This window comes from Salvelinus sp. IW2-2015, linkage group LG4q.1:29, assembly GCF_002910315.2.
Source record: "Salvelinus sp. IW2-2015 linkage group LG4q.1:29, ASM291031v2, whole genome shotgun sequence".
Classification (NCBI taxonomy): Eukaryota; Metazoa; Chordata; class Actinopteri; order Salmoniformes; family Salmonidae; genus Salvelinus; species Salvelinus sp. IW2-2015.
In genome coordinates, this window is record NC_036842.1 from 36,786,245 (window position 1) to 36,807,944 (window position 21,700).

General features: G+C 43.2%; 1 protein-coding gene across 7 annotated transcripts in view; it reads right to left on the reverse strand.

Moving 5' to 3' along the window:
• psd3l (pleckstrin and Sec7 domain containing 3, like) overlaps positions 1-21,700 on the reverse strand; it is a 144,810-nt gene that overhangs the window by 60,894 nt on the left and 62,216 nt on the right. For 4 of the 7 annotated variants that reach the window (XM_023984627.2, XM_070442883.1, XM_023984629.2 and 1 more), the window contains one exon: positions 7,259-7,453. In XM_023984627.2, coding sequence (XP_023840395.1) covers positions 7,259-7,453 — 195 coding nt within the window. Of the gene's footprint in view, positions 1-7,258; positions 7,454-18,768; positions 19,400-21,700 lie in introns of those variants that run through there. The other 3 variants (XM_023984632.2, XM_023984631.2, XM_023984628.1) reach the window with 3 other exon arrangements.

The following is a 21,700-nucleotide window of genomic DNA, read 5'->3' on the forward strand; positions in this document are numbered from 1 at the left end:
TCAGGCTCTTACTGGTTTGTATAGAGCCGTGTACAGAGCTGTGTATAGAGCGCATCACTTTCATACCTAAAAACACAGCAGGCCTTGACTTCTACACAGCGTTACATTCATTGTTATTTTGAAGGGAAAATACACTTGCGTTTCTATGAACGCCCACAGAGAGAAAAAACCTGTTCCAGTTTCAATCAACAAATGATGTACTGTAGAGGACAAGCACAACTCCACTTTCTTCTAGCGCTACCTGGGGCTCTAGCTGGGGGTTTATCTGGGGCTCTAGCTGGGGGTTTATCTGGGGCTCTAGCTGGGGGTTTATCTTGGGGCTCTAGCTGGGGGTTTATCTGGGTTTCTCTGGGGCTCTAGCTGGGGGTTTATCTGGGGCTTTCTCTGGGGCTCTAGCTGGGGGTTTATCTGGGGCTTTCTAGCTGGGGGTTTATCTGGGGCTCTAGCTGGGGCTCTAGCTGGGGCTCTAGCTGGGGCTCTAGCTGGGGCTCTAGCTGGGTGTTTATCTGGGGCTCTAGCTGGGGGTTTATCTGGGGCTCTAGCTGGGGCTCTAGCTGGGGGTTTATCTGGGGCTCTAGCTGTGGCTCTACCTGGGGCTTTATCTGGGGCTTTATCTGGGGTTAGGGCTTTATCGGCTTGGCCCTAATTTATGTGCACTGACACCTGGAGTTGCATGGCAAATGGTCCAGGATCAAAGGACAATGCCCAAGGACTAGCCAAAATGCATATCTGTTAAAGTATTCAGTGGACTGAATATTGTGACATAATAATTCTATAGTATCCATGTATGGTATCTATCTGAAACTTGTTTAAAGAAGATAACTGTTGTTATCCATGGATGCATGATCTCTGTGGTAACTTGCATCTGCACAGGGTGAACTCTGATTCACTATTACGCAAAGGGTTTTTGTCTTCTCAGGAATTCTGTCTTGGTTTTGGGTTGAAAGGTGACACCTTCAGATGTTATAAACGGAATTAAATGCTCTTATCCTGTACCCAGTCCACGGGGGAAGGTTGTATGATCAAATCTCTTTGTTCATGCTTTGTCTTCCAAGTTCAGGATCTATATGCCTAGAAGTATGCTTTGTAAATTAAGCTTTACGCCTTGTATGTGAATCCATTCATTGTACAATTTTAATACAATTTCTGCCTTTGATAGACAATTCTCAGTCAAATTCTTGCTAGTCAACTCATTGCCTAATGCTTGCTTGAATATTTTTATTATCTTTATGGAATCAGAAAAACATTCTAATAGGCTAATTACAAGTCGCATGTGAAGTATTTATAGTATCTTATATACACACACGCTAAATATTACTGGCCACTACAGCTGTATCTGGGAATAGTCAGAATAAAGGACAAAGCAATGTAGGAGTTGGTTTCCTTGGCGACACAGACCACTGTATTTGATCAGACTCTCCTTAAAAATCATTGTGCATCTGACAGCCAGTTCATTTTGGGGTTATTCCAATGAATAATAATAATAATTTGTAGAGTATATTCTCCACCTTCACCGCACACAGGAAAACAGGTCAAAACAACACAAAAAGTAGAAGAAAAAAAACAATGCATTAGGTTATATTTTGATGTAAAAGAAAGACTAAACAGATTAAGCAATCGAAAAGTTAGCTGGAATAGGTCGGTCTTCAGTTGTTTTTAAATGAGGAAACTGAAGCTGCCTCCTTGACATGTGCAGGATGAGTGTTGAAGAGCTGAGGGGACACGTGTGCAGGTTGAGTGTTGAAGAGCTGAGGGGGACATGTGAAGGTTGAGTGTTGAAGAGCTGAGGGGACATGTGAAGGTTGAGTGTTGAAGAGCTGAGGGGGACATGTGAAGGTTGAGTGTTGAAGAGCTGAGGGGGACATGTGAAGGTTGAGTGTTGAAGAGCTGAGGGGACATGTGCGAAGGCCTCGTCACCCATGCTGCACAGATTTGCGTCTGGTGTTAGCAGGCTGTTTGACTCTGACTGTAGTGGGTGTACTGGGGAGTAGCTCTCCAGAATTTGGCATACGTATGTTGGTGCAATAGGTTTTATATAGAGCTCATAAAGGAACCCAAAGTCGCTGAGGATGGCAATTGACAAACAAAACAGCCCTAATACCATTTTATAACGTCTTACTAAAATATGCTAATAAGCGTAATTTGTTCTGCTCAATTTCCTAAGTGTAATTGAAATGATAATTGGTGGTGATTATCTAATTTGCCTCAATTCTCATCAGTTTGCCGTTTTGAAAAACTTTCCAATCCGAGCCTTCTGGCACAGCAGTAAAATTACACAACAAAACGGTCTGATGTTATTATGCTACTCATTTCCACTAGCCTGGTCCCAGATCGGTTTTAAATGACCTTAGGAGTTGGAATGACAAAATAAAAACAAAAATCGGGGCTGAGGATACTATTCCACCGAGAGAGAGAGAGCGCAATCGTCTCCTTTTCTTTCTTCTATCGGTGACAGTAACAACCTAGCCAGCAAGTTTCTTCACAGAACTTTTCTTGTTCTTAAAGTAGATCTTTGAGACGCGTGATTTTGTCTCCGAGCGTTGGGCAGGGAGTGACGCAGGCCAAGCTGTGTGACGTCGGGGCTTCAGTTGCAGTATTTACTCGGGTCGAAAATATTGCAGGGCTTGCGGCAGCACTGATCCAAGATGCCTCTCTTAAGAGAGACTCGGATTTTCTTATCCATCTGGTATTCTTCTACCTCGTTCTCCTGGACCGATTTCAGCGAGATGAACTCTGGAAGAAAATCCGAGTCTCTCTTTGGGCTGTAGATGAAGCCTTTCTCTCCACACACCAGGTAGAGGGCGTCCATCAGGTGAGTGCCACACGGGTACCTGGGGGCGAGGGCAGCGTCTGCAGCAGCTTGGAACAAGAGGCCTATGGCGATGGTGGTGAAGCTCTGTAGGAAAGTAGCAGCAGAAATGCCAAAGGACGAATGGTTGAGGCAGAACAACCAGGTCCTCCCCCCATTTACACCCATGGAGCAGACAGGAATTTGCTCTTTGCCAGTTTCTGCGGAAAAAGAGAAGTCACTATGTGATCAAATGGTAAGTGACGATCCAATTGCTCATCTCATTAGGCATGTTTGTCTTTCTAAGTGAGGGTAGTGGTCCAAGCGCAGGGCTGGTGAACGTGGCGTAACCGACAGGATGCGTGTCTCAGATGTCAAGAGGATTCAGGCATTGGTGGCCTATGCATGGCCCACCTTCTCCTGAATCAGCCATACTAAAGAGCACAGGAGGCGTTTGTTTGAAGGTAGCTAGTGCGAGACAGCTGGTGGCTCCAAGAGTGTTCTGAGCAATGTTAAAGTACTTGGTACCTTTTGGAGGTGAAGGTACTTAGTAACCATATCCTTTTGAGGTGTTAGTGGGATGTTCCATGTTCACACATTGCTCATTAGCTGAATCTCTGAAAATGTCAGATCTTTTTGTGACAACTTCTTCAACAACGCACTCCAAGTTGATGTCATGGTTAAACTGAGACAGCTATATGACATTGGGGCGGCCGGTAGCCTAGTGCTTAGAGGTGAGCCAGCAACCGAGGGGCTGCCAGTTCGAATCCCGGGTCTGATGGGAAAATCTGTCAGGAAGTGAGCTGGCAAACAGAGGGTTGCTGGAATCAAATCCTAGATGCCATTGCCTGCCATTGTGCAAGGCACTGAGCCCCCCACAAAGTGGAAGTCAAATTTCAATTGGACCTTGTGATCTTAAATTGCCATGAACAGCAAGATAAACCACTATAGTACTGATCAGTCATTGTGCCCTGAAAGTAACTTTATACTACACTGCCAAAAGTGGACACGCCTTCAAATTAGTGGATTTGGCTATTTCAACCACACCTGTTGCTGACAGGTGTATAAAACTGAGCACACAGCCATGCAATCTCCATAGACAAATATTGGCAGTAGAATTGGCCCTTACTGAAGAGCTCAGTGACTTTCAACGTGGCACCGTCTTAGAATGCCTTTTTAAACAAGTCAATTCGTAATTTCTGCCCTGCTAGAGCTGCCCCAGTCAATTGTAAGTGCTGTTATTGTGAAGTGGAAACATCTAAGAGCAACTACGGCTCAGCTGCAACGTGATAGGCCACACAAGCTCACAAAATGGGACTGCCCAGTGCTGAAGCGCATAAACATTGTCTGTCCTCAGTTGCAACACTCACTACCGAGTTCCAAACTGCCTCGAAGCAACGTCAGCACAAGCACGGTTTGTCGGGAGCTTAATGAAATGGGTTTCCACGAGCAGCCGCACATAAGCCTAAGATCACCATGCGCAATGCAAAGCGTTGGCTGGAGTGGTGTAAAGCTCGCCGTCATTGGACTCTGGAGCAGGGGAAACGCGTTCTCTGGCATGATTGGTGTTCCGACGGACGAATCTGGGTTTGGCAGATGCCAGGAGAACGCTACCTGCCCAAATGCATAGAGCCAACTGTAAAGTTTGGTGGAGGAGTGATAATGGTCTGGGGCTGTTTTTCATGGTTCGGGCTAGGCCCCTTACACGGAACCCAAACCGGCTGCGCGCGTGCGCCATCGTGCATAAATGTATTTTGCCCACCCACACAAACGCGATCACGACACGTAGGTTAAAATATCAAAACAAACTCTGAACCAATAACATTAATTTGGGGACAGGTCGAAAAGCATTAAACATTTATGCCAATTTAGCTAGTTAGCTTGCACTTGCTAGCTAACGTTAATTTGTCCTATTTAGCTAGCTTGCTGTTGCTAGCTAATTTGTCCCGGGATATAAACATTGAGTTGTTATTTTACCTGAAATGCACAAGGACCTCTACTCCGACAATTAATCCACACATAAAACGGCCAACCGAATCGTTTCTAGTCATCTCTCCTCCTTCCAGGCTTTTTCAGCGTTTTAATTTATATGGTGATCGCATCTAAACTTTCATTGTATTACCACGACTACCGGCAAAACAGTTCGTCTTCCAATCACCCACGTGGGTATAACCAATGAGGAGATGGCACCTGCTTCTATAAACCAATGAGGAGATGGGAGAGGCAGGACTTGCAGCGCGATCTGCGTCAGAAATAGGAATGAGTTCTATTTTAGTCCTTGGCGTCACAGACGCTCGTTGGCGCGCGCGAGCAGTGTGGGTGCAATAATTGAATAACATGGATTTCTACATTTATTTTGCGACGTGTTAGCGTTCAGATTTCCCTTCCCTGGAACTACGGCATACAATGCCATTCTAGAAGATTCTGTGCTTCCAACTTTGTGGCAACAGTTTGGGGAACTCCCTTTCCTGTTTCAGCATGACAATGCCCCGGTGCAAAAAGCGAGGTCCATACAGAAATGGTTTGTCGAGATCGGTGTGGAAGAACTTGACTGGCCTGCAGAGCCCATCGAACACCTTTGGGATGAAATGGCACGCCGACTGCGAGCCAGGCCTTATCGCCTAACATCAGTGCCCAAACTCACTAATGCTTCTGTAGCTGAAAGTAAGCAAGTCCATGTAGTAATGTTCAGACATCTAGTGGAAAGCCTTCCCAGAAGAGTGAAGGCTGTTATAGCAGCAAAGGGGAGACCAACTCCATATTAATACCCATGATTTTGCAACGTAGTGCATCTTTAAGCATCTCACATCTGGTGAGGTCAGTAGCGAGTCATGTAGTAGAATCTAATCCTTGAGACAGGACAAGCATATACTATTTCTTTGTAGTGCTTGTCACCACACACACATCAACCCTGGTGCAGCCTAGACACAAAATAATAATTTATAGAATGTGGTATGTAATCAATACCACTGAGGGGTCACATTTTGGGGCGTTTTGAAGTGTTTGTCTGACAGGCCTGTGAGAGGTGTGTGTGTGTGCTGCGGTTATTGCAGGTGGAGAGGAGGAGGTGCTATTTTCCTGGAGTGAGGGGGTGTATGAAAGGATTGGGGTCCTAGAGGCAGAACAGCTGCATCCCAGGGCAACGTTCAGGCCTGGCAGGGAAGCAGACCCGCAGCATTAGGAAATTGGATGAGTCGCTAGAACCAAAAGAAATCCTGACCAAAGCTACATTCCAAATGGCACCCTATGCCCTATTTAGTCCACTCCTTTTGACCAGGGCCCATAGAGCTAGTGTCAAAAGGAGTGCACTAAATAATGAGGCATTGGCGACGCAACTAGAAAGTGATGAGACCACAAATGCGTAAATTGAGTAAGCACAAAGACCAAGCCTGTTACGGCGGCTGTTTAGCCAGGACTATTTTTGATGCCAGCATGCAAATAAAATACTGGATTTTTGCATGTGTGGGATTTCTAGGGTGGGAGATCGTGTTTGTTAACCTTTCATTGACTCATCACAAATGGGAAAAAATTCATAACCATCCTCACCACAACATTTTCAGCAAAGAGCAGTAATTTCCCTGTCAAAAGCTGTGTTTTAGTTTAGCAGTGATATTACGCTGGTAAACAAACAAACGCCAGCTAACTTTGTAGCCATAGATTGTGCACCTTCCATTGTTTAGCTAAGTAGCTAGCTGGTTGATGGTTTTCCTTATGTAAGATGAAAGCAATATTCACCTCCACAAATGCTGTTTACATTGATATCAATACTGAATAAAGCAGTTAAGGGGCCTCGTGGGCACCCTTACATTTTTCACTTAATTTAAGGGGGAAATTCACCTTAAAATGTTTTGCGCAACTAACTTAAAGTTAAGGAAACTTTAAGAGAAAAGGGCGAAATTAACTGAAGATGTTTTATGCAACCGAGCCCAGGTCCTTGGCCACAGAGTCTGAGAAGGGGGGTAGGTAACAACAGTAGAGGACATGAAGGAGAGCTGGGGTAGGTGACAACAGTAGAGGACATGAAGGAGACCTGGGGTAGGTAACACAGGGGACATGAAGAGACCTGGGTAGTACAACAGTAGAGGACATAAAGGAGACCTGGGTAGGTCCCAACAGTAGAGGACATGAAGGAGAGCTGGGGTAGGTGACAACAGTAAGGCATGAAGGAGACCTGGGGTAGTACAACAGTAGAGGACATGAAGGAGACCTGGGGAGGTAACACAGTAGAGGACATAAAGGAGACCTGGGGTAGGTACCAACAGTAGAGGACATAAAGGAGACCTGGGGTAGGTACCAACAGTAGAGGACATGAAGGAGACCTGGGGTAGGTACCAACAGTAGAGGACATGAAGGAGACCTGGGGTAGGTACCAACAGTAGAGGACATAAAGGAGACCTGGGGTAGGTACCAACAGTAGAGGACATAAAGGAGACCTGGGGTAGGTAACAGTAAAGGGTATGACCCACTCACTTCTTGCCCAGGTGCTTGGCCACGTCGGAGCGGCGAAAGCCCTCCAGGTGGTAGAGCCGTCGTGCGAGGCGCTGGGCCCCCTCTTGGTCTCCTCGGTTTCCATTGAGCAGTGTGTCCGTGCTGTCCTTCAGCCGCTCCGTGCTGCCCATGTCTGAGTCCCAGTCCGACAGCGCCGTCTTCAGCCCTGCATCACTGCTGGGAGAGAAGGATGGGAGAGATGAGAAATAGAAAGCGAGTAAGAGGGAGAGTGAAAGAGAGATGTTTATCAGGGCACAATAACCAAGCCCACACATTACCTCAAACACAAATAACCCTGGTCAAACCTGTCGCCTACAAGTCAACACACAAATCTAGAACGTAGAGCACACCTTGAAGGGCTTGCAATGGGGATCACACACTGAAAAGCTTGGTCCCAGAAACCTAGAGATGAATCATGTCAAACTAGGGCTGTCATTCATGGCAAAACTAAAACATGCATTTCTAAAAATTGACAAGTTCAGGTTTGTCCCTCCCCGTTTCAGCCTGTTAGATTCTGTGTGAATACACCCCAGGAGAGTGGAGAGGTGGTCAAGACTGCAACATCACATATCTGGTGACCAGACATCTTTAGGTTTTACTGATGACTAGAAGAAAAACCTATCCCACCTATCTATTCTACAACAGAAAAAGTAATGCATGTGTTAATGCCGACTCGTCACCATCTCATTATGTGAACTTTTAATTGACGTGGCTACTGCTTTTCAACCCAGTTCTGTGCTTTTCAACCCAGTTCTGTGCTTTTCAACCCAGTTCTGTGCTTTTCTTCTGCCTGACACTCATTTGAAACGTTTCATATAAACTCCTTGAAGAGAAATCAGATTGCAGTGACAGTGGAGCCTGGGAGTCAAGTGCTTATTTTGTAGTTCGCCTTTCATTCCTGACAATGTCATGTCAATTGCTTTTACCTGCTGGGAAGATAATGGCTGCATATTAAGTTCATGCTGATGGGGGAAATAAAGACAGACAGTGATGGTGGCAGTATTAGCACTGGGATCACCTTCTCATTGACTCAACATTAGAAGTGACGCCAAGTACAAATAGTGTACTTCCTACACACTGCTAGGCTAAATACAGCAGATTGTCTTTCAAACGAGGCCAGTCTGTCAATTAACAACAATTTCTTATTTATAATGACGACCTGTACCTAGACTAAGAAAGGAATCCATCTTACATCTAACCAGACAGTCCAACATTTAAAAAATACAATAAAAAAATTAAATCACCATGAGTGGGCATCGGGGGGGGGGAATCCTCAAACTAGACAGATACACCATCAGTGAGTTGAGATGATGTAATGGGGTATATGCAGTATCTAAACCCAGTACTGGATCAGAGGAGCAGGTTCTGCTGCTTCACAGATAGAACCCAGTGGATCCACTCACAATACAGAGATAGAGAAAAGAGGGAATGACAAGGACCAGCTAGAACCAGCCATTAGGGAGTACTCGCACAGGGCCAGCCCCGATGAGAGGCAGTGTCAGTAGCAATTAAGCTGTAACATCCAGGGTGTGTGTGTGCTGCTCGGTCCATTTCTCTCCAGCAAGGCTGGCACAGCGGGCGGGTGGCGTGATGAACCATGATGAATGGCAAGCGATTTGATGTTGCACAAGGACAACCGCTAAATAAAAAACGTAATTTGAACAAAACTGTAGAGTTGAGAAAAAACTTGAGTTCTTAACTTCTGTGCAAATGTTGGCCTACTGTAAGTTGGTTCATTGGTAGTAACACAATTAATTGCATCACTCTCAGGCGTAAAATCCTACTGTCATTGGAGCGCAATATCCAGTAATGGAGTTGAAAGGTCAGCTGGTATGAAAGGTCTATTTCTATCAGACATACTGCACCAGGAACTTAGGACAACTGCAATACTAATGTGCTTAATAAGAGTGTAAAACATGGAGCAATACCACATGACTGTGCTTATAAATGAAAACAATACAGCCAGTCAAGAGATAGTGGGCTTTTTCAACACTGTACTGGGTAAAAAAGATAAACCAATAGTTTATACTGCACTGCCACCTGTTGATCGTACAAGCACACAGCAGTACAACAGCCTACATTTCTACTACAGAGACCTATGTTTTCAATGTTTGGAAATTACAATGTACTACTATCGCAATTAAACCACTGCAAAAAAGGGACGTGTGGAAGACAGAGCAAAACAAGTCACACTAAATGGCCCTGTTCATCCAGAGGAGCATTCATTAGGGAACAATTTGGAACAGCATGTGAAATTGGTTTATGATATATAAGGTATCATGCCAGCTCTATTCAGAGTAACTATCTGCAACATTTGCATACTGAAAGTGGCCCTGAACATCAGGCAGGACTAGAGAAGGCCACTGCGAAACCTTTTCCCATTTGCATCGCATTTCCCTACGTCAACATACCAGTGTTTAATCCCGTCATTTTACTACAACCCACTGCTCTAAAAACAAAAATGTGGTTTAATACACTGTCTAGTGCTGTGTGTGTCTGCCTGCCTTCTTTATTAAGCAACAGTATTTGTATCATACCTATTACCACCTGGATGGATGGATGGCACGCATCATACCCATTACCACCTGGATGGATAACACGCATAAAGATGAAGCAGATACTAAACTACAGGACTGTTTTGCTAGCACAGACTGGAATATGTTCCGGGATTCTTCCTTTGGCATTGAGTACACAACATCAGTCACTGGCTTCATCAATAAGTGCATCGATGACGTCGTCCCCACAATGACTGTACGTACATACAGTTGAAGTCTGAAGTTAACATACACCTTAGCCAAATACATTTAACTTCACTAGGGTAGGGGGCAGCATTGGGAATTTTGGATGAAAAGCATGCCCAAATTAAACTGCCTGCTACTCAGCCATAAAAGCTAGAATATGCATATAATAGATAGATTTGGATAGAAAACATTCTGAAGTTTCTAAAACGGTTTGAATGATGTCTGTGAGTATAACAGAACTCATATGGCAGGCAAAAACCTGAGAAAAAAGTCCAACCAGGAAGTGGGAAATCTGAGGTTTGTAGTTTTTCAACTCTTTGCCTATCGAATACAGTGTCTATGGGGTCATATAGATATAAAACAGTCTTTAGAACCTTGTTTGAGGCTTCTACTGTGAAGTGGGGGCGAATGAGAGGGGATTGAGTCAGAGGTCTGTCAGAGAGCCACGAACTGGCCACACGAGTTCACATGATAGTTAGCTTGCGTTCCATTGCAATTCTACAGACAAAGGAATTCTCCGGTTGGAACATTATTGAAGATTTATGTTAAAAACATCCTAAAGATTGATTCTATACATCGTTTGACATGTTTCTACGGACTGTAACGGAACTTTTTTGACTTTGTCTGCACCTAGTGATCGCGCCCCATGAATTTTGATTACTGGGCTAAACGAGCAAACAAAAAGGAGGTATTTGTACATAAATGATGGACATTATCGAACAAAACAAACATTTATTGTGGAACTGGGATTCCTGGGAGTGCATTCTGATGAAGATCAAAGGTAAGTGAATATTTATAAAGCTATTTCTGACTTCTGTTGACTACACAACATGGCGGATATCTGTTTGGGTTGTGTTGGTCTCTGAGCGCTGTACTCAGATAATTGCATGGTGTGCTTTTTCCGTAAAGTTAAAAAAAAAATCTGACACAGCGGTTGCATTAAGGAGAAGTGGATCTAAAGTTCCATGCATAACAGTTGTATCTTTTAGCAATGTTTATTATGAGTATTTCTGTAAATTGATGTGGCTTTCTGCAAAATCACCGGATGTTTTAGAACTATGGAACATAACGCACCAATGTAAACTCAGATTTTTGGATGTAAATATGAACTTTACCGAACAAAACATACATGTATTGTGTAACTTCTCGGGCCCAGAAGATATGATATGCATATAACTGATAGATTTGGATAGAAAACACTCTAAAGTTTCCAAAACTGTTAAAATAGTGTCTGTGTATAACAGAACTGATTTGGCAGGCGAAAACCTGAGAAAAATCCATTCAGGAAGTTGGATTTTTTTTGGTTTTGTAGTTTTCTATTCAATGCCATTACAGTATCCATTGACTTAGGACTCAAATTGCCGTTCCTATGCCTTCCACTAGATGTCAACAGTCTTTAGAAACCTCATGATGCCATCTATTTTGTGATGTGCACCAGTCCCTCCTGCAGCAAAGCACCCCCACAACATGATGCTGCCACCCCCGTGCTTCACTTTTGGAATGGTGTTCTTCTGCTTGCAAGCGTCCCTTTTTCCTCCAAACATAACGATGGTCATAATGGCCAAACAGTTCTATTTTTGTTTCATCAGACCAGTGGACATCTCTCCAAAAAGTACGATCTTTGTACCCATGTGCAGTTGCAAACCGTAGTCTGGCTTTTTTATTGCGGTTTTGGAGCAGTGGCTTCTTCCTTGCTGAGCAGCAGGTTATGTCGATATAGGACTCGTTTTACTGTGGATATAGATACTTTTGTACCTGTTTCCTCCAGCATCTTCACAAGGTCCTTTGCTGTTGTTCTGGGATTGATTTGCACTTTTCGCACCAAAGTACGTTCATCTCTAGGAGACAGAACGGGTCTCCTTCCTAAGCGGTATGACGGCTGCGTGGTCCCATGATGTTTATGCTTGCGTATACTGCGAACGTGGTACCTTCAGCATTCGGAAATTGCTCCCAAGGATAAACCAGACTTCTGGAGGTCTACAATTTATTTTCTGAGGTCTTGGCTGATTTCTTTTGATTCTCCCATAATGTCAAGCAAAGAGGCACTGAGTTGAAAGGCAGGCCTTGAAATACATCCACAGGGACACCTCCAGTTGACTCAAATTATGTCAATTAGCCTATTGGAAGCTTCTAAAGCCATGACATCATTTTCTGGAATTTTCCAAGCTGTTTAAAGGCACATTCAATTTAGTGTATGTAAACTTCTGATCCACTGGAATTGTGATACAGTGAATTATAAGTGAAATAGTCTGTCTGTAAACAATTGTTGGAAAAATTACTTGTGTCATGAACAAAGTAGATGTCCTAACAGACTTGCCAAAACTATAGTTTGTTAACAAGAAATTAGTGGAGTGTTTGAAAAACGAGTTTCAATGACTCCAACCTAAGTGTATGTAAACTTCGACTTCAACTGTACCCCAAACAGAAGCCTTGGATTACAGGCAACATTCGCACTGAGCTAAAGCTGCCGCTTTCAAGGAGCGGGACTCTAACCCGGAAGCTTGTAAGAAATCCCACTATGCCCTCCAACGAACCATCAAACAGGCAAAGCTTCAATACAGGACTAGGATCGAATCATACTACACCAGCTCCGAAGCTCGTTGGATGTGGTAGGGATTGCAAACTATTAGAATACAAAAGGGAAGCACAGCTGAGAGCTGCCCAATTACACGATCCTACCAGATGAGCTAAATAACTTCTATGCTCGCGTCGAGGCAAGTAACACTGAAACATGCATTAGGTGTTCCGGACGACTGTGTGATCATGCTCTCCGCAGCCGATGTGAGTAAGAGCTTTAAACAGGTCAACATTCACAAGGCCGCAGGGCCAGACGGATTACCAGGACGTGTCCTCCGAGCATGCGCTGAACAACAGGCAAGTGTCTTCACTGACATTTTCAACCTCTCCCTGTCTGAGTCTGTAATACCAACATGTTTCAAGCAGACCACCATAGTCCCTGTAACCAAGAACACTAAGGTAACATGCCTAAATGACTACCGACCCGTGTCACTAACGTCTGTAGCCATGAAATGCTTTGAAAGGCTGTTCATGGCACACGTCAACACCATTATCCCAGACACCCTAGACCCACTCCAATTTGCATACCGCACCAACAGACCCACAGATGATGCTCTCTCTATTGCACTCCAAAAGGAACACCTACGTGAAAATGCTATTCATTGACTATAACACAGCGTTCAACACTGTAGCCCCCTCAAAGCTCATCAATAAGCTAAGGACCCTGGGACTAAACACCTCCCTCTGCAACTGGATCTTGGACTTCCTAACGGGCCGCCCCCAGGTGGTAAGGGTAGGTAACAACACATCCGCCACACTGATCCTCAACACGGGGGCCCCTCAGGGGTGTGTGCTCAGTCCCCTCCTGTACTCCCTGTTCACTCATGACTGCACAGCCAGGCACAACTCCAACACCATCATTAAATTTGCTGATGACACAACAGTGGTAGGCTTGATCACCGACAACGATGAGACAGCCTGTAGGGAGGTCAGAGAACTGACCACGTGGTGCAAGGAAAACAACCTCTCCCTCAATGTGATCAAGACAAACGGGAGATGATTGTGGACTACAGGAAAAGGAGGACCGAGCACGCCCCTATTCTCATCGATGGGGCTGTAGTGGAGCAGGTTGTGAGCTTCAAGTTCCTTGGCGTCCACATCACCAAATTAACATGGTTCAAGCACACCAAGACAGTCGTGAAGAGGGCACGATAAAACCTATTCCCCCTCAGGAGACTGAAAAGATTTGGCATGGGTCCTCAGATCCTCAAAAGGTTTTACAGCTGCACCGTCGAGAGCCTCCCGACGGGTTTCATCACTGCCAGGTACGGCAACTGCTCGGCCTCCGACCGCAAGGCACTACAGAGGGTAGTGCGTACGGCCCAGTACATCACCGGGGCCAAGCTTCCTGCCATCCAGGACCACTATACCAGGCTGTGTCAGAGGAAGGCCCTAGTCATAGACTGTTCTCTCTTCAACCGCATGGCAAGCAATACCGGATGGCCAAGTCTAGGTCCAAGAAGCTTCTAAACAGCTTCTACCCACAAGTCATAAGACTCCTGACCAGCTAATCAAAAGGCTACCCAAACTATTTGCATTGCAACCCCCCCTCCCCCTCCCCCCTCTACGCTGCTGCTACTCATTATCTATGCATAGTCACTTTAATAACTCTACCTACATGTACATATTACCTCGACACCGGTGCCCCCGCACATTGACTCTGTACAGGCACCCCCTGTATATAGCCCCGCTATTGTTATTTACTGCTGCTCTTTAATCATTTGTTATCTCTTGCTTTTTTTGTTGGTATTTTCTTAAAACTGCATTGTTGGTTAAGGGCTTGTATGTAAGCATTTCACTGTAAGGTCTACACCTATTGTATTTGGCACGTGACAAATAACATTTGATTGATTACTTTTTCACAGCAGCCACAATAAAAGCAGGAAGATGTGATCCTGGGAGACTCAAAGGAGGAGCTTGTCCAGTGATCCTGGGAGACTGAAAGGAGGAGCTTGTCCAGTGATCCTGGGAGACTGAAAGGAGGAGCTTGTCCAGCGCCTTATATCATACTAATTTTGATGGATATTTTCTAAGAGTGCGATGTGTACTGGATCCGAACGCCAGGCGCTCCACCCACAGCAGTGTTATACTTGGAAAGCTCTCTGGCAGAGGCCCAAGGGCTAAAGAGCTGGACGGATATATATGGGGCTGCATCCCAAACGGAACCCTATATAGTGTACTAAGTAGTGTGTGTGTGGGGGGTGGAGACGCTCTCCACTGACACCATCCTCTGACTCATCCTCAAAACACACGTTGCTATGCAGAAATGTTTTTTATGCGAGGCAACAACTTGTATTGATCTGTGAAATGGTGTTAGGTTACAAGGAAAAAAAGTTATTTTTGAGTTCTTAGTGCCTTCAGAAAGTATTCATACCCCTTGATTGATTCCACATTGTTGTTTTACAACCTGAATTTAATTTAAAAAATATATATATTTCCCCCCCTCACCCACAAACACATAATGACAAAGTCAAAACATGTTTAGAAATTGTAGCTAATTTATTGAAAATGAAATCTCATTCATATACGTATTCAACCCTGAGCCAATAAATGTTAGAATCACCTTTGGCAGTGATTACAGCTACGAGTCTTTCTTGGTTGCACACCTGGATTGTACAATTGCCCATTATTCTTATTAAAATTCTTCAAGCTCTGTCAAGTTGGTTGTTGATCATTGCTAGACAGCCATTTAAGTCTTGCCATTGATTTTCAAGCCGATTTGAGTCAAAACTGTAAATAGGCCACTAAGGAACGTTCACTGTCATCTTGGTAACCAACTCGTGTATATTTGGCCTTGGGTTTTAGGTTATTGTCCAGCTGAAAGGTGAATTCATCTCCCAGTGTCTGTTGGAAAGCAGACAGAACCAGGTTTTCCTCTAGGATTTTGCCTGTGCTTATACCTGTATTCCATTTATTTGTATCCCCCCCTTAACGATTACAAGCATACCCATTACATGATGCAGCCACCCCCATGTTTGAAAATATGAAGAGTGGTACTCAGTGATGTGTTGGGTTTGCCCCAAATATAATGCTTTGTATTCAGAACATAAAGTTAAAATTGCTTTACCACATTTTTTGCAGTATTACTTAGGTTCCTTGTTGCAAACAGGATGCATATTTTGGAATATTTTTGTTCTGTACAGGCTTCCTGTTTTTCACTCATTTAGGTTAGTATTGTGGAGTAACTACAATGTTGTTGATCCATCCTCAGTTCTCATATCACAGCCATTAAACTCTGTAACTGTTAGAAGTCACCATTGGCCTCATGGTGAAATCCCTGAGCTGTTTCCTTCTCTCCAGCAACAGAGTTAGGAAGGACACCTGCATCTTTGTAGTGACTGGGTGTATTGATACACCATCCAAAGTGTAATTAATAACTTCACCGTACCCAAATGGATATTCAATGTCTACTTTTTTACACATTTACCAATTGGTGCCCTGCTTTGCGAGGCATTGGAAAACCTCCCTGGTGTTTGTGATTAAATCTATTCTTTAAATTCCCTACTTGATTGAGGGACCTTCAAGATAATTGTATGTGTGGACTACAGAGATGAGGTAGTTATTCAAAAATCATGTTAACCACTTTTATTGAAAATAGAATGAGTCCATGAAACTTGTGAAGCACATTTTTATTCCTGAACTTATTTAGGCTTGCCATAACAAAGGGGTTGAATACTTAGTCTCATGACATTTCAGCTTTACATTTTTTTTTATTAACATTTCTAAAATGTTCTACAAAAATGAAAAATATGTCCACCTTGAAATGATGGCGTGTAGCTCAGTGACACAAAAACCTTAATCTATTTTAAATTTAGGCTGTAACATGTGGATAAGTAAAAGGGTGTGAAAACTTTCTGAAGGAACTGTATACTGTGAAAATACAGAACGGTTTCAATTCCAGCACCACAGCCCCAGTGAAGAATTCACATTCCTGGGTCAGTGGAGCAATGTAAGAAAATTCACTATTGAAGGTTAGACAAAACCAAGTTTTTCATAGTTCTGCATTTAACTGAGCAAATGGTAGTCACACGTTAAAGTAAACTGATTGTTAATTTAGCGCAAAAAGACAGACTTTGTTTCAATAACTGTCTGTTGAGTAGGCCCAAGTACTTAAAGTTTTTTTTTCATACAACCAATAACTGAAGTTGTCCAGCCAATTCAGTGACCCTAAAACATCTATTTCTAGAGCTATGCACCAACCAAAACTATAATAAAGCTATACACAGAGAAGTCTTTTTTGAAACTATGATTTTTCATTAGGGAGTTTACAGTGCGTTTTGGATTGTGGATCTGGCACTAAACGCAATGTAAAATAACACAGATGTATTTGAGGGAAACAATTAGTGAAAAGACTTTCTGCTGCCCGAGCCTAATCCTTAAAATGGCACCTAAACACAATTTGGCTGCTTGCACTATGGAACCGTGGCACTACTAATCATGGTATTTACAGTACATGAATGCCCTTGGTTTCAATTATTTAATTTAGAAAAAGCTTACTGAAAATATATTGAGGCCATGACAGAAAAGGTGAACTTGCTCAGGAGTCCAGTCTACTCTATCATTTTATAACTCGAACACTTCCCAATTTTCTTTCTTAACAAATATGGCTATAACTTTTGCTATGTAAAATGTAGGCTTGTGCCATTATCTATGAAACAGTGTTTGTCGGCGCCAGCCTGGGGTGTTACTGACTGGGATGTTGCTCGGACGGTTGGTCCATTTATTCAGTTCTCCTCAAGTGCTTGATTTAATGTCAGCACTCCTCCGACCATAGCAATGGACCACTGTTTACTTGACCTAGCACATTCATCTCGTAGGCATGTGTCTTCAAAAAGCATGCTTGAATTCATACACAAAGGTTATCCGTGAGTGAGTGAGAGTTAAGGATGCTGTTCTAGATTTCTACCACTGTGTGGCACAACTAAGTGAAAACGAAGGGAGATTCAGCTTCATGCATTGTACAGCTGCCAGATGGCTTATAAAGGTTTATCATCTTGTTCCTAGGAAATCACCTCATTCTTATTCAACTGTATTGCTAGACATGGACTACAAACTTGTTTCTTCAAAATTGGACATTGCTTCACTGACTCATCCCTCAAGGAGTTATCTAGGCAACACGCTATGCCAGGTATCCTTTGCAAATCCAATGCAATACATCAAAGAATGTCTGGCATTCTTCACTTAGGATAGCCCAGCATAAGCACACACACAGTCCAGTTGATATAGCCAGATAAAAACAAATACTATACAGCCTTTTCAATATAGCTTCTCGGTCAACTGGACTTTTTAGAGTATTTGTGAGTCAAAATATAGGTTATTTGCATGTGTCATTTTGCCAATTACAAAATAGTAGCCGGAAGAGCTTATCGCTAAGACAGCTAAAATGTTAATAGGAAATAAGCAGACAAAAGATCATCAAAAGCTTGAATGTATGACTATTTTAGTCAAAGCATCCATGGCATTAGTAATGTGAAAGCAGAACACACTAAATTGACACAGTGGTTGACGTGATGAATGTGATATCGCTGACGTGGATCAAAACAATTGGTTTTAATCGTATGGAAATAATTTCAATAGTTTTGCATAAATGCAACCATGAACTGCACGCATCGTTTGATTGAAACGTATCGTTTAATTATAGACAATAACAAACAGAAAGTTGGTTTGGTAATCACGTGCTTCGTTCTGACTGTCACGCAATTCCAGGGTAATAAATAATGTATTTTGTTATTTTGAAAGGATATTCACTAAAACAACGAATATATGTCATGATTCCATGCATAAAAGACAGACAACCAAGAGAGCTCCGTTTAGTGAGTAACGTTAGCGGCACAAATGTTACCGTTGAACGTTACATGGGCTGCGTTAAGTCAGGCAGGACAATTCTGATATTTTCTCAATTGGTATTTTGACCATCCAGAACAGTTCTGAAAAAAACTCTGATGTGCTTGGTCAATAGACCAATTAGTGGGCAAATATCAGATTTGGGCTGCCCGTCTAAACATAGCTGTTTCGTGAAGTGAGAAATTAGACATTACTGAGAGAAGAAACCTGTTGAAAATCCCTCTCTCTTTCTCCCTCTCCCTCAAAATGACACTCATACGCTCCACCCTCCTAGAAAGACAACAGTGTAGCCTACTTGCCAACTTGTAACTGTGCCATGGATAAACTCACCTTCCAAACATTCCTGCGTCCCGTTGGTTATTCGTCACATTTAGTGAATTGTTGGTTGTGTTTCATGCGAGTAAATAGCACTAAGTCATCTCATCGCAAGTTGGAATTCAATTCACCACCGTGTCAGCGTTTCATCCAACAACAAAAAACTTTACCTGCTGCGAGAATGTCCACAGATATCCAACAATTAAGTCTGAATACGTTGCTTTAAAACGACTACGGAAAGTTATTCGCGTGCATTCCAGTCCAAACGTATAGAGTGCAGCTCATGCTGTGTATTAGTACCGCGCGCAGTCCACAATACGTTTGTTCAACGAAGAAGAAAATAATTTTACTTTGTTGAATCTCGGCTCATCTCCTACTAGGCTGAAATGTGGAGGCATTTCCCACAAACCATTGCATCCAGATAGCGAGTACCGAAAGAAGAGAAAGAAGAGAGTACCGTCAGAGAGCAAGAGGCGAAGCGAGAAGGTTCACTCCCGTCAAAATCTGTCCACGATATGCAGACAGCCTGCCTTCCCGCCTTTGGGACAACGACTCCCATTGTTAAAGCGGAAACAAGATAATCTCGTCATTATACAGTATCTCTGGTCCCGTGCATTGAAACACACATCAGAGAAAGTTATAACATCCTGCCTCCCCGCGAGTTGCAGCACAACTTCCCCTTCAGCGGAATAGGCAAGCAGTGTAAGAACAGAAGTAATGAAAGACGGATGCTGAAAATTAACACTTCAATCTGCTCATCCATCGGACTTGCCCAAGTATATCTAATTTATGTTAATGGATATGTTAATGAATTATGGTTTGGCATTCTCCATCTTTGGGATTAACATGGACAATAAACTATTCGTCATTTTAATCGACTGCATTTTGTCTGATGAGTCATACCAAAACAAACCTCCATTTTAAAGCAGTAAAGCCTCTTATATAGGTCTAAACTAGAAAAGAAAACACAGACCATTTCTCGACCACAATAACCCTTATTTCAGCCAAACAGGCAATAACAAAAATACACAGTTGATCCTCCTAGGATCAAGATAGAGACAAAACAAACCATTTGCATACAGCCAGTGTATAATCAGCATTTAGAAGGCTTTTACTGAGCATTGAAATCATGTGTCATTTGGTCTGAAAATGAGAAACCACTGCAATTACAGAACCAACTCATCTGTGACGTTGGGTTGGATGTTCCTCAATTCTGTCAATTCAACTTAAGGTTGCAACATTTTGGAATATCAAAACGAAATTAACCTTTCATTTGAATGACAATGAATAATCAAGAACCTTAGAATCTGCACTGCACTAAAATGTAGGCCTAAGCCTATTGCATGAAAACCCTCCAGCAAAAACAGAGCTTTAAAGAAAAAACACAAGCCCATCGTCACTCAAGCTCAGTCTAATAAAGCAAATGACGGACCCTTAAACCATTCAATTATCTATAACACAAACAAACCCCAGCTTAAGCATTCAGAGACAGATAAAGTAAGCTGACCACTCTCTGGTGATTGACCATTGAAACACCACAAGGGAAAACCAGCATGGGAATGTGGTGAATGGATAACTTGAATGCCTCATCTACTCTGCCAATGATTGTCTCTCTGTCACTGTCTGTAACCACAGGCAGACCAAGCCAGCGGTGTTCTGCTCTGTATTCCCAAGTCTCCAGAGGGTGTGTCCAAAAACAGCTGCCAGAGATATCCCAGCAATGACTCACTGTCGTCTCGCCCATCCATGGTCTCACTCGTTTCATTAGACGTCCTGGAGGCCTCCTCCATCTGGGACAATGGAGGATCAGGGGCCTGTGCACCAAATGGCACCCTATACCCTGTGTCGTGAAATACTTTTGACCAGGGCCCATATGGTTCTGGTCAAAAAGTAGTGCACTATACAAAGAATAGGGTGCCATTTGGGGCACATGCATGGTTCTGTTGAAAAACCAGTAGCAGTTACTAGAACCAACAGAGAAGCAGTTGCTAGAACCAACAGAGTAGAAGTTACTAGAACCAACAGAGAAGCAGTTGCTAGAGCCAACAGAGTAGAAGTTACTAGAGCCAACAGAGTAGAAGTTAGTGGAGCCAACGGACTCAGCACTACAGACCACCACTCAGATAGCAGTTACTAGAGCCAATCACGAGTAGAAGTTACTGGAGCACACAGGCCAAGAGTAGCAGTTACTAGCAGCCCAACAGGCTAGAAAGTACTGAGCCAACACGACACAAGAATACTAGCACGTTACTAGAGCCAACAGAGTAGAAGTTACTAGAGCCAACAGAGTAGCATGTTACTACAGCTAACAGAGTAGAAGTTACTTGGTGCCAACAGAGTAGAAGTGTACTGGAGCCAACAGAGTAGAAGTTACTGGAGCAACAGAGTAGCAGTTACTGGAGCCAACAGAGTAGCAGTTACTGGAGCCATCAAGCATATGCAATTTAATTTCTTCTTCTTAGCAGTACATTTTCAGGAGCGCTCTCACTAGCACAATTGAGCTGCACTAAAGAGCTGCTACACTGGACTAACTAAACGTTATTAATATTGCATTTGAACTTAACTCGGATGAAAGAATCTATTCTCATTGTCCACAAACGCGGGAGGATCACTTAAATGCTTAGCAGCATTATGCCTGCATGTGGCAGATGCACACCTAATATAGTCCACACCAGCACGTCTCCACCCCTACTTTCTCAAACCTCATCCAAACACATAGTCTTCCGTTTTGCGCATACTACAATTGATTGACAGAAAAACCCTGTCAGTCAACACCAAACTGCGATGCTGACACTGTTCATAAAAAACATGTAGCGGGTTTTATCAAAATCGAAAATAAACTGTTAAAATTGACAGCGTAATTTCATTACATTACATGTAAGCCTATGGGGGTGGGGGGGGGGGGGAAATCGACCCACCCAATTTACCAGCACGCTGCTCTACGTAA